This window comes from Calidris pugnax, unplaced genomic scaffold (genome assembly GCF_001431845.1).
Source record: "Calidris pugnax isolate Ruff unplaced genomic scaffold, ASM143184v1 scaffold225, whole genome shotgun sequence".
Lineage (NCBI taxonomy): Eukaryota > Metazoa > Chordata > Aves > Charadriiformes > Scolopacidae > Calidris > Calidris pugnax.
Window position 1 is genome coordinate 2682013 of NW_015091072.1, and position 13928 is coordinate 2695940.

General features: G+C 45.2%; 1 protein-coding gene across 1 annotated transcript in view; it reads right to left on the minus strand.

The window, feature by feature from the left end:
- Positions 1-889: 889 nt before the first annotated feature.
- The window catches only part of GTF2E1 (general transcription factor IIE subunit 1), a 55535-nt gene continuing 42496 nt past the window's right edge, over positions 890-13928 (minus strand). Inside the window, exons 3-5 of the mRNA XM_014957297.1 lie at positions 11526-11727; positions 6509-6756; positions 890-2633 (exon numbers count right to left, since the gene is read on the minus strand). Of these exons, the coding sequence (XP_014812783.1) occupies positions 2203-2633; positions 6509-6756; positions 11526-11727 (881 nt within the window). The 3' untranslated portion in view covers positions 890-2202. The remainder of the gene's footprint in view (positions 2634-6508; positions 6757-11525; positions 11728-13928) is intronic.

The following is a 13928-nucleotide window of genomic DNA, read 5'->3' on the forward strand; positions in this document are numbered from 1 at the left end:
AGGGATGGTGCCTCACCCACCTCCCTGGGCAGCCCATTCCAATGGCTGATAACCCTTTCAGTGAAAAAATTTTTCCTAATATCCAGCCTGAACCTCCCCTGGTGCAACTTGAGGCCATTTCCTCTTGTCCTGTTGCCTGTGACTTGAGAAAAGAGACCGACCCCCATCTCTCTACACCCTCCTTTCAGGGAGTTGTAGAGAGCAATAAGGTCTCCCCTCAGCCTCCTCTTCTCCAGACTGAACAACCCCAGCTCCCTCAGCCTCTCCTCATAAGACTTACTCTCCAGACCCCTCACCATCTTTGTCGCCCTTCTCTGGACCCGCTCCAGCACCTCAATGTCTTTTTTAGCATGAGGAGATGTACCGTGTCCAGGATTAGTCCTCAGTTTCTGTCTTTGGCTCCCTTGTAACCCTGTTAACCCTGGATTCAACCACATTAAATCTAGACAGAGTTGGTACAGCAGTTTTTTTTCTGTTAGCTGATCACTGAATCTGACTTACCAGCACTGTGGCTTGATATCTAGAAGCTTGATAGCAGATCTTGGAAGTCCATCTACACAAGAGTACCATTTTAAGTAGCAATACAATGTCTGTGAGACCTCCACCATCAACATACACTTCCCGCGAGAAAGGGGGAAAGGAATGGAAGTGCTTATCAAAAAGGGCGTCCTGCAGCATCGGTGTAATGAAACATCCTTCCTGGAAGTGCAGGAGATTCCAGGAGGCATTCAAGGAAGAAGAAAAAACGTGCAGTGGGATTTCAAATAGTCCTTCCCTCAAAGGTGAGCCTCAAATACTTGGGATTTTTCCTTGAATCAAGTAAATCAAAATGATGAGCAAACAACATTCCCAACTAGGCACATGACAAATTGGAAGATGACAAAGGGGAGAAGATTCTGTTTATTTATTCCTCTTTAAAATGACTTAAAAGCAAATTTAAACACTATTTAAAAAAAGAGGGGGTCCAAAATATCAAGAGGCTGAAAGTAAAACCACAAAGGAGGCATTACAAGGTTAGCAGAACATAGGAAGCATAGTTAGTATAAAACAGATTTACAGTCTCAATGAACAGCAAATTCATGCTGCCCATGTAAATTGAACAGTATGTAATACTGCCCCTACCCTCTGGAACACAAAATTCTTTTATAATTTTATTTTATTGTTGCACTGGATAGGAAAACACAAGAATTTTAAAAACCCAACATTTTCAATTGAAAGAGAAAAACATTAAAAATACAATATTGCTCTGTAGGCACTGATAAATGTTCTTCTATGGTAAAAGAGTGTGCCAAAGCAGAATTCAAAATTGCATAATTCCTATTAAAACGATACAGCCCCACTGTGACTGCAAATGAAAACTAGCTATGCTATTTCTCTGACACTGCCTGACTGTGACCCTGCCCGCTACGAACCGTCTGCAACACTGGAGTTTGGACAGGGCCAGGCAGAAGCCACAGGCAGCAATACTGGAAAATGAAGGTATCTCCTGATAAGCCAGAGCACTCTGACAGCTCAGATCCATGGAGGGCTTTCATTACACTGACACCGAGCAACTGCGTGTGCTTGCCAAGGCTTTCACTATGCACGCTTCAAGTTACACCTGACCTTGAGGTACTGAGACCTAGTAAAGAAGGAATGGGAGCCAGAAAAGGTTGCTGCTTAGAAATAGCACTCCAGTGGCTGCTGGCAGGAGGTCAGCTACAATCCCTGCCCAAGCTTGCCATCAGCCCATGAGTGCTTCCTTCTCCTCTCCCCTCACAGGGCACAGGTAGCTGTGATGTTACTTACACCCTCCTCTGCAGAGCACTCTGATCAGACTATGGAGCACCTATGTCCTCCTCTGAGGGCAGGGATGTGGACTTCACGAGGACCTGCAACAAAAATCAACTCAAAGCATTTTTAGGGGGGAGGCAGCTGCTGGGGCCCTGGAGAACGTTAAAGCAGTGCCTGTGCAGGGCACGCTAAAGCAGATTTTTACCTTGCAAGCATCCTCACTTCTGAGACTTATCCTTCTCTACCTGTTTTGGCACATGCAGCCTTCCTGCTCCCCCTCTCTGGTGGGCAAGATGCCTGAAATTCATAGTCTCAAGCCCCAGCATCCCTGTTCACAGGGGAGGAAAGATACACTTCAGTCTTCTGTTTTACTAGGGAGTCTCTGGCTAAAAAAAGTCACTTTTTAAAAAATGCCATGGCAGGAAGCAGTTAATCAAACATATCCTCAAACATGCGTCGCCCCATGGCTATGTAAACTTCTTTTTCTTCCGGCGTCATCTGGGCCACCAGCTCTGGTCGCTGGCTCACTTGGCTGTACGAGTGTGGACGCCCGGCCACTGTGACGGTGGGGTCCTCTGCCACCACCTCAAACTCTTCATCCTCCTCCTCTTCCTCTAGCCCGTATGTTGTGGTGGCCGTGGCGGGAGCGCGGGGAGGGGATTCCTCCTCCGACTCGCTTGTCTCGCTCTCAGAGTCACTAGCGTTGACACCGGAGAGAGGAGCAGCACCTCCAACAGTGACTGTTGAAGCAGAAGGTGTCTTCTTCTCGTGGATCAGCAGGGCACGCATCACTTCCTCATTATCATCCAGAGCTGCCCGGCCCTCCTCACGCTCCTGGAAGGCATCCAGATCCCGGCCTCCTGCAAAGAGACAAAAGGGAATGATTGTTTCCTCACAGAGATCTGGGTGATGGCCCTGAAGGCTTTCTGGATCCATATTAATTACTGCCCCTGAGCACGCTTGGCCAAGTCACATCCTTTCTCTGTGCCAGCTCCTCCTCTCCCTTAAAAGACAGAGATAGGTTTTTTTCTCGTAACAGCAGAGCAAGTATTGACATTTCCTAGGAGCTGAGAGGCCTGGAGTCACTGTGGCTCCCAGCTAACAGTCTCACTCAGGAGCACCTCACAAGAGAAGTCAACACCACATGATGGGGCAGACACCTGGAAAAGATCTTCCAGGGAGGTGCCCAACTCAGGCAGCCCTCAGCTGGACTGATGCATTTTCCTTGCTGTAGAGTAGAAAACCTGGAGTATTGTGTGCAGGTCTGGAGCCCTCAATATAAGAAGGACATGGACCTGATGGAGCGGGTCCAGAGGAGGGCCACAAGGATGATCAGGGGGATGGAGCACCTCTGCTCTGAGGACAGGATGAGGGAGCTGGGGTTGTTCAGCCTGAAGAAGAGGGGGCTCCGGGGAGACCTAATAGGGGCCTTCCAGTACCTGAAGGGGGCCTACAGGAAGGCTGGGGAGAACCTGTTTAGAAAGGCCTGCAGTGACAGGACGAGGGGAAATGGCTTTAAGCTGGAGGGGAACAGATTTAGACTGGAGATCAGGAGAGGGTTCTTCACTGTGAGGGTGGTGGAGCACTGGAACAGGTTGCCCAGGGAGGTGGTTGAGGCCCCTTTCCTGGAGATATTCAAGGAGAGGCTCGATGAGGCCCTGGGCAACCTGGTCTAGTTGGGGGTGTCCCTGCTGACTGCGGGGAGGTCGGACTAGATGACCTTTGGAGGTCCCTTCCAGCCTGGGCAATTCTATGATTCTATGATTCTATAAAACAGTCCTTGGGACCTAAATCTGGGCTTCCAGATACTCAGACTATACACTCAGTGATGACACTTGTCAGAGACAGATATACCCAGACTTTGCACCTAATGCTGACACTCGTCTGCGCTACAGATACCCAGACTATGCATCTAATGAAGATGCTTGTCAGATACAGCAAGTATCTCAGTGCTGTTTCACAGGTGAACTAGCACAGGTTGTGTCCTTTTTGGTTTTTGTTTCCTTTTTTCCTTTTGTTTCCTTTTTTTTTCCTTTTTTTGTTTCCAGCTTGTATGACCACAGCCTGGAGGACTTGTGCCGATGAAGACCATGGGCTATTGCTGGCACAGACCATAAACACCAGAACCAAAACCAGGCCCTGCCCTGTACAGCTCCCCATCTCTAAGGATTAAGATGGAGAAGTGGATGAATCCAGGCAGTAGCTGTGTCTGGTAAGCTCTGTGGTGCAGCTATCAGGCAGGAAGGGGAAAAGCTCATCACTGGAACACGGTGGTGGTGAGTGGGACCTATCCCACAAAGCAGATGCAGGTTCCAGCCTGCAGCCCAGCCGTGCAGCACAGTGAGGAAGGCTGTGGTCAAACATCTCGGGCTCTCCAAGCCAAAATGCAGCCCAGGCAGTCTCTCTGGCTCCCTACCTGGACCTCTTATTTGAAGGGGACTGCAGCTTCCCAGCTGACAGACCCCCAGCCAGCACTCCTCTTTCAGTCAGCCTGGCTGTCCAACAGCCAGCAGGGCTTGGCGTGGCTTGGGTAGGCAGAGCGTTTGTGGCTCATGATTCAAAAGGTAAAATTCTGCTCAAAAAATGACATTCAGCAGAAAACATCTCCTCATCCGGCATTTGATGAGAGGACTGTGAGTCCACCCAACACCAATAAACCTATGGGCAGAAACAAACCAACCCCAGAACAAAAACTAAAATACGGAGAACCTTATGTAAAAACAAGGCCTAAAAAGTAGGACAGACGCCCTGTGGCAAACTTTGTCTCTTGATGGTGCCTATGAACAATCAGTGGAGCTGAGGTGATGGCATTCTGCCACTTGTCTGCTTCTCCAAGACCTGGATCCTCATGGTTTCAGCACCACATCGAGGCAGCTGGCACCCAAGCCTTTCCCCAAGCGTCAAAAAGACACTGGTTATTTTTTTCAATTTGACATGAAGAAAATACTGAGAAACAGGTGAACTAAGGAAGTTAGTTCTGCATTTAGTGCTAAAAGCCAGACTCCTTTCCTGCAGTAAAATAAAGGCCCAAAGACACATCCCTAACTTCACTGGACTCATGTTTTTATTGTAAATGAAGCTGTAGTGATGGGTGATGGCTGCAACTACTATTATTAATGCACTGGAAAAATTCTTAAAAGGAAGGAAGAATGAAGGCATTTTGTTGGCAGCCTTCTGCTCAGCTTGTCGCTTGTGACTGCAGAGCATAAGAGGCTATTGGAGAGCACCCCTGTGAGATAATGTTGTAGTTCATCACATCGAGAGCTGTGAAGTGACCACAGCCTGGGGTAGCTCCACAAAGTCTGATTTTGTGTCTCAGGCGTGGGGCTGTCTCTTGCTCATGAAAACTGCTCCTGCCAGATCCAAGCAGTGAATTAAACACTATGGATCTTTTCTGTTAACAGTCCTGAGTTTCCTTCCTCCCTGTTTATATCATCCAAGAGCTACAGAAATGTGGTGCAGCAGCAATTTCAGGCTATTTCCACAAGTCCCTTCTTTGGTCTCCAGTAGTGGTGGAGGTTAAGCAGCGATGCCATCATGCTGTAAGGAGATATACTCCTCCTTCATGTCCTTCAGCGGCATATGAGGAACATTTCATGCTGTATACACCAAACATCAACTCAAGCAGCCAATTTAAAACTCCAGGTGAATTGAATGTCTAGCAGAAAAATGGGGTGAGAACTCACCATGGCTGTGAGTAACAACAACATCTGCTACAGACTGCAGGAGGAGGCTGTTTCAATCACCTCACTTTATTTAATCTATTTGGAAAATGTTTTGGGATCCGTATGTTTGAAGGGCGTTATACGCACACAAGATGATTACACATCTTCTGACTATTATCTCACATCCATTTTCTTCACTTCTGCTACACTCCACTCCTCTCCTGAGCACTGCACTGGTTCCAGGGTCTCATGCTCACACATGCAATCCCCTTTCGCCATCTTCTCTTCCTAGGGCACCAAAAGTTTCAGTCTATAATACTCAAATGACTTGGAAGACTGCATTTATTGATTCACTCTCATAAAAATAATAAAAAGTCTCTATTTCCTATTTTTAGTGTGTGAGCTGAAACAGCACACTTACCAAGGAAGAATGTTTCTACTAGAGGTTACAAGATCTTGACTATAGTCTATGGACAACATGACCCCAACGTGAATGAAAATAAAGCAAAGATAACGAGAAACAAAGAGAAAGCAATAAAGACTCACCTGCCATGGTAACAGACCTTCCTACTGCACCTCCAGAGCTGTATTTCTGACACATTCTTCATATAAACCACATTTTGAAAAACAATTGGCAATAAGAAGGCTGGGAGCACAAAAACACTACTGGTAGATCTGGTAGGCTTCAGCATGACCAAATGTTAATAAATGTTATTTTTCAGCAGTGACCTATTAGGGAGGCAGCTCTCCAGATGAAATCTAAAGACCTTCATCCAAAAGTAATAAACTCTCAAGGTTGAAGACGTAACTGATAATTAACATTTCAGAAACCCACAAACAATTTTGTGGGCAACCCAGCTTTACTGACCTAGATTTCAATTCTGGATCTAATAAATCAGGATATTTTACATCTATCTACACACACAGGTGCTTTGCACAGCAGAGGGGAGCAGACAAAATCTGGAGTGTTGGGAGCAGCAGCTGTACACACATGGGGGAATACATTTTTGACAACACTTGAAGAGCATCACATAAGCAGAGCAGTATTCCTGCTTTGCCAATCATCTTACCATCTTTGATCTCATCAGGGTCATAAGCCCCCTGCACTGTGCTCTCCCGTAGCCAAATGGGCCTCTCTCTGGCTGGCTTTCCTTCGCTTGCAGACCGGTTAAGATCCTCCTGGTCCTCCATGCTGATGACAACGTTCTGGGTATACAAGTCCTCATATGATGGTCCTTTTGTAGTCCATGCTTCCCGATGGTGTCCACCTGCAATGCCAGCTGCTGTCCCTGAACCAGCACCAGCTGCACGTTCCTTGCTACATAAAAGTCAAAGAGATAAAACATTCAGAACAAGCCCCTTCTTGGCCAGCATCACAACACTTAAGCTACAATTAGTTATCTTCCATGATCTGCACCAAGAACTTGCATGCTCACTTCCAACGTGCCAGGAATTTCTACACCAGCTTGCTGGTTTGGGGAACTTGGGGGGGGTCTCTAATGGGAAACCCTACTTGAGGCCATGGCAACTTCCACACCAGACACTGAAAAGAAGAGACAACACTAAGGCTGCTGATGGGTGCATGAAAACATAGGATCCCAGAATACCCTGAAATAAAAGCCACAGCAGCAAAACACAGTCGAATAGTAATCTGGTATTTTGAAATTCTCTTCTTGGCCTTCACACACCAACCATATACTGCATAAAAAAAGCACCTAACTTTAAACAAGTCAGATGATAGGCACAGAAAGTCAGATGATAGGCCCAGATACCCTGCATGCTCAGATCTGTGAACCATTATTAATCACAGGAGTCATGAAGGAGTTAACTCAACATGAAAAACACAGTTTAAACCCTTGCTTGAATTGTGAATGACAATGCCCATGGTAACATCTCCTGTGTTACACAGGAGATCTGTACTATCCACAGCCCTGGGAGGACCAGGGAGTGTAGTCAGAGGAGAAGAAAGATGAGAGGACACCTTGAAACCAGAGGACTAGCTAAGGCTGGGCAAAGGGCTTTGTGTGGTGATGGTGTGTGGGAGGAAGGGAGACAGAACTGTCTTTGTTGTGGAAAAGCTGGAGAAAGAAAGGTGATGACCATTGCAAAGGGTACAACAGTCAAAGTCTTGCCCTGCTCTGTTTTCTGAGAGAAGCTGCAGCCAGAACATTTTCCTCCAGGCTCCCTTCTAGCTCAGGAGACTGATAGAGAAAAGAAAAGAAACATTCCTGCTTAGATCTGATGGAAAGAGGACATCAGGTGGAGTATTTTCTGCACAGTAATGGCAATGAGCCTAAAATATTCTTTCTGGTCTGTGCTGCTACACATGCATTGATGAGGCAAAGCAGCTGAATGGAAACCCACTGCTTTCCAGGTGGGGAAAGCCAAATGTGACCCTCTACTTCAAAATGATATTTCATCTTCTCAGAGAAGCAGATCCACTGCAGACTGCACCTACCCTCAGCCACATAATTTCAGTCATCTGACTTTTCACAGGTAACAGACCTGCCTGGACGACTCCTCTTGTCCAAAGCAAATCCATCAGCGATACTCACAGCGTCCCTGCTCTGCTGCCAGCTGAGCTGATAGAAGCTGTCAGTGAGCTTGGTTCAGTCACTGCTATCTACCCATGACCTTCCCTCCAACTCAGAAGCTTAAAATAAGGTTGCAGTTGGAGAAGACCTGAGTAATATGCGATTTTTTTTGATTCAGCAAGGACTGAACCACTGCTTGATGAGCTAATTCTGCTGGATTTTTAGGGGTAAACAGCAAGGGCAAAATATGCAGGTAGGTGATCATCTCTCCAGGTAAAAAGTACTGGTGTCTTCAGCTGTAGTTTGGACTGAGCTGCAGATAGCCTCTCAGCAGTGAGCTTGCTGGGGTCTGTTAGCAAAATACCCCACAGCATTGGTTTTCGCATGTGTCCACACACAAATCGGTTCTCTCCTGCAGCCAGCCTCACTAGGAGAGCTTCACATCAGCCTTGAATTTTGGGGCAGAAGACTCATGCACATGTATTGCTTATGTAACCCAAGGAACCACACAGAGACCTTCTTCCCAGCGTGTTATTTCAAGTGTTGGTACCTTGCAGCTCTCCAAGACAGGCGTGTGTTCTGTGAAAAGCACCACTCTGCTTCCCACACAATAGAAATCTCTAACTAGCGTTTCCCTGACGATTTTATGTAATCCACTTTCCTCACAAGATACACAATGCAGCTCTCCCTCGAGCTCTCCCTCCTCACGACTGCAGCGTGACAGCTAAAGACTCAGTAGGGCCAGGAATTACCTAATAATACTTTTGCACAGAGGTCCCCGTAAGTGTGCCTGAAATGGGACTATCTTTCCTCCGCGGTATCATTTAGCAGCAAAACACTTATTCCATAACGTGGGGAACATTTCAAAAATGAAAGTACCAACTCTAAAAGTAATTCATACCGTACGTGTCTCTAAGGCAGCTACTGCAATGTCCCACACGTAGGTGGAAGCATCTAGACACTCTCTGTCAACTTTCAGACCCTGGTGAGCTTTGCAAATGTGTCTCAATTTACCACCTTGTTTGTGGAACTGTATCTTCAGCAACACTGTTGGTAGGAACCAGCAACCCCTCAAGACTACGTGACCAGGGGAATACTCCTTACTGCCAGGAGAGATCTTCCTGTTCAGCAACCCTTTTCCAGAGTACAGGATTAAACACCATGGATCAGGCACCTGCAAAAGGCCAGATGCACAAGCTGCCTTACGGGCAGCACAGAGCAGATGAAGGGAGTGCACTCTGAATCAGATCCAAGATCTGCTTTCCCCCACCTAGCTCCAGACTTTTCATGGCCATCCTCAGATGGTGGCAGCTCAGTGGCCCAGATGTGGCCACACTGGCTCTGTTACCCATCAGTTGTTTTACCCTGATGGAAATCCCTTAATGAGTGGCTAGCTGCCGTTAGAGGTGACATAAATAATCCTTGATATAGCTGAGGCACGGGCCACAGAAACCACACTGTGCAATGGGGAAACAACTCGAAATTTTCAGCTCAATCCTGCCCAGACTATTAAGAAAAGGTCTTGCATAATGGGGATAACTCTTTTTGTGCTGTGTTTGAAATAAAGCATTTTTTCACTTAGCCGCTCTTAAGAGCTTCAACTTCACAACAGCCAGCCCATGGTCCTTGATAGCATGACCACAAAACAAAATAATTCTGTGAAGATTTTTGTTATACAAAATCATGCAATTTTGACATAAGAAAATGGAGGGGTATTAAAATCCATCTGTTTTAGAAAACCACGGAGAAAGGCTTAGGTAAAGTAGGCTTATTTCAAAACCTGTGGGGTTAATTCATGCTCTGCCAACATTAAGAAAATTAACGGCCTCCTAGAAAGATATAAATGAAGACCTGCCTGGTTTCCCATGGCAGGTGAATGACAGTTATGCAACGTCAGTGTGGTTGCTTAGAGCTGTGACTCTTCTGAGAACACATGAAGTTGCCTGTGTCAGTGTAAAGAGACAATGCAGGCACTTGGTGACCTTTTCTGTTTCTTTCAGAATCACCAAATGTCAGTTTTGTCAACGATTTCAGACACTCAATACTCCATGAAAATAACCCACAGTTTGGCACTTAAAAAAAAAATATCTCACAGCAGTGCTTTCGTGCAATTAGCTGCTTTGAATTAATAAGAGTTAATAAATAATTAAATCATTGCATGTACTGAAGCAAGTTGTATTCAAGTAAGCGTTTAAATAGCCGCCTATTTATTTTGTCATTCCTTGCACAGAGTAATTAATCATTTACAATGTTTTTTAAGTATTTAAGAGTCAAGTAAGTGGGTGCTGCTATTTAATCACGGGACTGCACCAAGCTTCTGCTGTTATAATTTCCTGTGCACAGAAGAGGAAGACTGAGAAATCACTCTCTTTTTGGTGGGGTTATCCCAGTTCTACTACTCAAACTACAGAAAAGGGTTTTTAAAGCAAAGTCTAGTGATTCAGCTTGGGCATAAAGGCTTCAAAGACTCCCCATATCACCAAGGCCATGTTGAGTGACCTTGGAAAAAATCTCTTCCCTCCTCTATATTGCTTCTGTTTTTCTATCAGAATGATGTGGAAAATGAGCTACCTTCTTGGCTAGAAAAAGACTATGAATAGAAAATAATTTCTTTTTTGTATTAATTAGAAACTGTCCAGCATGAATATACAAGGAACATTCTCTCTCAAGGTTAGCTTGAGAGAAAAAAAAGAGTATCCTGCTTGCTCTCACATTAACTAAAGCCAAGCACCCCAAGGCACTGTGGGAATGCTTCCCCTCGTGGTACATTTCCCCTCCCCCTTGTATTTAATTAATTTTTTTAAAACACAGAGAAGTGCATCACATTTCACCACAGCTGACAAAACTGACAGCTCCCCACATCTTTCTGCATTATTTAAACATCATCTGTTTTTGTACAGCTAGGAATGTTCTGAAAGAAAGTGTCATTTCCCATGGGTAGGAAGATTTTAAAGAGTTTTTGACTATAACACGGTCTCCTCCCGAAAAGGTGTGTAACAAGTAGGAGAAAATCAGAAGAAAAAAATACCCTTATTACAAGTAATGTCTTTTGAACTAGAATGTTGTTACATCTGGATTTGAAACGCAAATTGTAGAATGCAGATAGCATAGTTTCAAAAGCTGGGTAGAAGCAAAAGGAATAGATGAAAGGTAAGGGTTTGAAAGAAGACAGTGTAGATGGCCTCTTCAGAGCTTTGCCAAATGGCTGCAGTTTGCATTTCTCACATACTGGGGCAAGGGCTTGGGACACACACCAGCTGCAGCACAGCAAGCAGCAGGTAATTTCAGTATCCCACCCCACAGAAAACTACATGAGGGAAGCTGACCAGAGAAGAGTCATCTGCCTTATTTAATAAAAAATGGTTATGGCCCTTTATCTCCTTATAAACCACACATTCCTTGGGGAATCTGTCAGTGGCTTGGATAGTTGGTGCTGAACAAGTTAAGTCCTCAATGCAGCCAGAGGCTGCACAAGGCCTGGGAAAGCCTCACAGAACAGATGAACGCACTACGAGGAAGCAGAGCAGTGAGAGAAGACCAGGGCTGTTCCCACCTCTGCTTGAGGGCAGGAATCTCAGTGGGTTCTGGCTCGAGGATTTCATAGGCCAAGTTAACATCTTCCGTCTCACGGAGCAGCGCGTAGATGGGCTCAATCTGCTCATTAAATCTTGCCACGAGTGTCCTTGCATCCTTTTTGGGCATGGCCGACTCATCTTCTTCCACTTCAGTCTCACAGAAAGTACAGCGGAAAGTTCCTAAAACGAAAAAAGTTGCAAAACATTGGAAGGAAAGCAACAGGCCCTGCTCTTTATACAGCCTTTTAAACAGCAGTGCTTTGCTGGTTTTTTAGCTTGATGCTAAAAAGCTTTTCTTCCCCTGACGATCCCTTCCCACACACTGTACCTTGTTATTATTTAAGCAGAAAACAAAGCAAGCATTTTGTTGCCATCCAGTGATACCCAGTTGGGTACAGTTTCTCGCTCTGAAAAGCCCAGATAGGCTGCAGTACCTCTGCTGAGACATCACTTCATCTCACTCCCTCTTTCTTGCTGCACATTTTGAACGTCAGTCGCAACTGGGCTGTGGTAAAAAGCTTCACAATATACTCTTAGGAGTTCAAATACCCGCTTCAGGTGCTTGCACTGGTACCTCCCAGGCCACACGACCAGGCTAATTTCACAATGAAGCAGAGTGCAGTTTTACACTGCACCAACCACTCCGCAGTAGCTGCCAGTATAACCATTTTCACTCTGCAACTAATGCAAAAAAGATGGCTTCTCCTTCTGTTTCAGGCTCAAAACAGGCAAAAATTGTCATTACTGCAGAGCAGCAAATGCAAAAACTTATCACACCTAACCCCCTTATTCACTTCTTGAAATTAAGAATGGCAAGATAAGAATTGTATGAATGGCAACTAAGAATCAGCTCGTTTTACAGACCTCATCAGGATCTACAAAAAAACAGGTCAAATATGAAGGCAACTGAAATGGTTGCATAGCAATGCAGTTACAAAAATCCTACTGAACTCCTGCACAGCAGGCTTTTTGGTTTCATCACTCCATCTGTGAGCAGGACCCTTAGGGCAGTACATGCACCGTAGGACCTTGCCATATGGTCCACTACGAGGGGAGCAGCAGAGTGCAGTGCCTTATCCTTGCAAGTGCTGGACTGAGAATGTACCTCCACCTTCTCAGAACACTTATAGCCAGAGCAACGGTCACAGGCTTCTCGATTTCCCTTGTGTGGTTTTTTTCATTTATCCATCCCGTGACACCTATACACATTTAGCATCATCTCACAATACCTCAATGAAGAAAGGAAAAGATCTTTTTACTGATAGGGAGCGGAAAGATAGGTCATATCAGGGAAAGGATAAGCTTATGTCTAAAAATCAGTATTCAATCAGTATTGAAGCTGGCTATATCACCGAAGCTATGTTCAAACTCAGGTGAAACACTGGGGGTTTGCCCAGGGCACACGGGCATGATGTAATGAGACAGGCAGGCAAGCCAGGGCTCCTGGTATCTTGTTTTGCTGCTTACACAGATTTGCTAGTCTTGTCACTTCATTTTTCAGTGTACCTTTTTCTCTGCCTGCAAGACAGCGATAAAAACAGACCTAACTTCTTCACTGATGGCTGTGAGGGCTAGACAATGCTCGCACGCTTTTTGGAAAACACACAAAAGCACTGTTTATGACAGGAGGCAGATCTGTTGCCTCTCATCAGTCTGTAGAGATGCAGTTTTCTACCTTGGCACCATCTGAAGTAGCTTTCACTCATCGTTACTGATAAATTAAAATGTGAGTGTGTTGTATATGTGGCCTGTAATAAGCGTGCATTTCCTGCAATAAAATCTCTCTTCAGAAAGTTTGTCTTATCTAAATGTAAAAGCTGGAGCACCCAACAACAGCAGTATGCGGAGTAAAGGATAAGTGGGTAAAGTGCTCTTCTCTCCCATCCAAGCACGAAACACTCTGTTTATTTTTTTCAGGCTGTAAAAATGGCCCCAACTGGTTCAAAACCCATACATTATATAAAGCTGTCAGCCCGGCAAAAATTGAAGCCGAAGTTTGGTCTCCTTACCCCACATCTGAGGCTACTAGCGTGACAAATTGGCAAACAAGTTGAATCAATTTAAAATAATTAGCACATCTCAGTTCCCATAATGGACTAAGTGAACAAACACAGCTTAATGAGGAAAACTCTCCTCTTTTTACACCCCCCCCAAAAGTCCTGTTACATGTTCCTGAGACTGCTCAGACTTTTCACGCTTCCATCTGTGAACCCCATGAGCATTTGCAAAGATTAAGATCGTAGGGAGAATGGTTCCAATTCAGAGTACCAAAAAATCAGAAAGTAAATACAGCTCTAATGAAACGGAACTCCTAAAGCTATCATGGATTTGCTGCAACTTCCACCCCTCAGGGTTCTTAATAAGCAAAAAAAAAAAAAAAA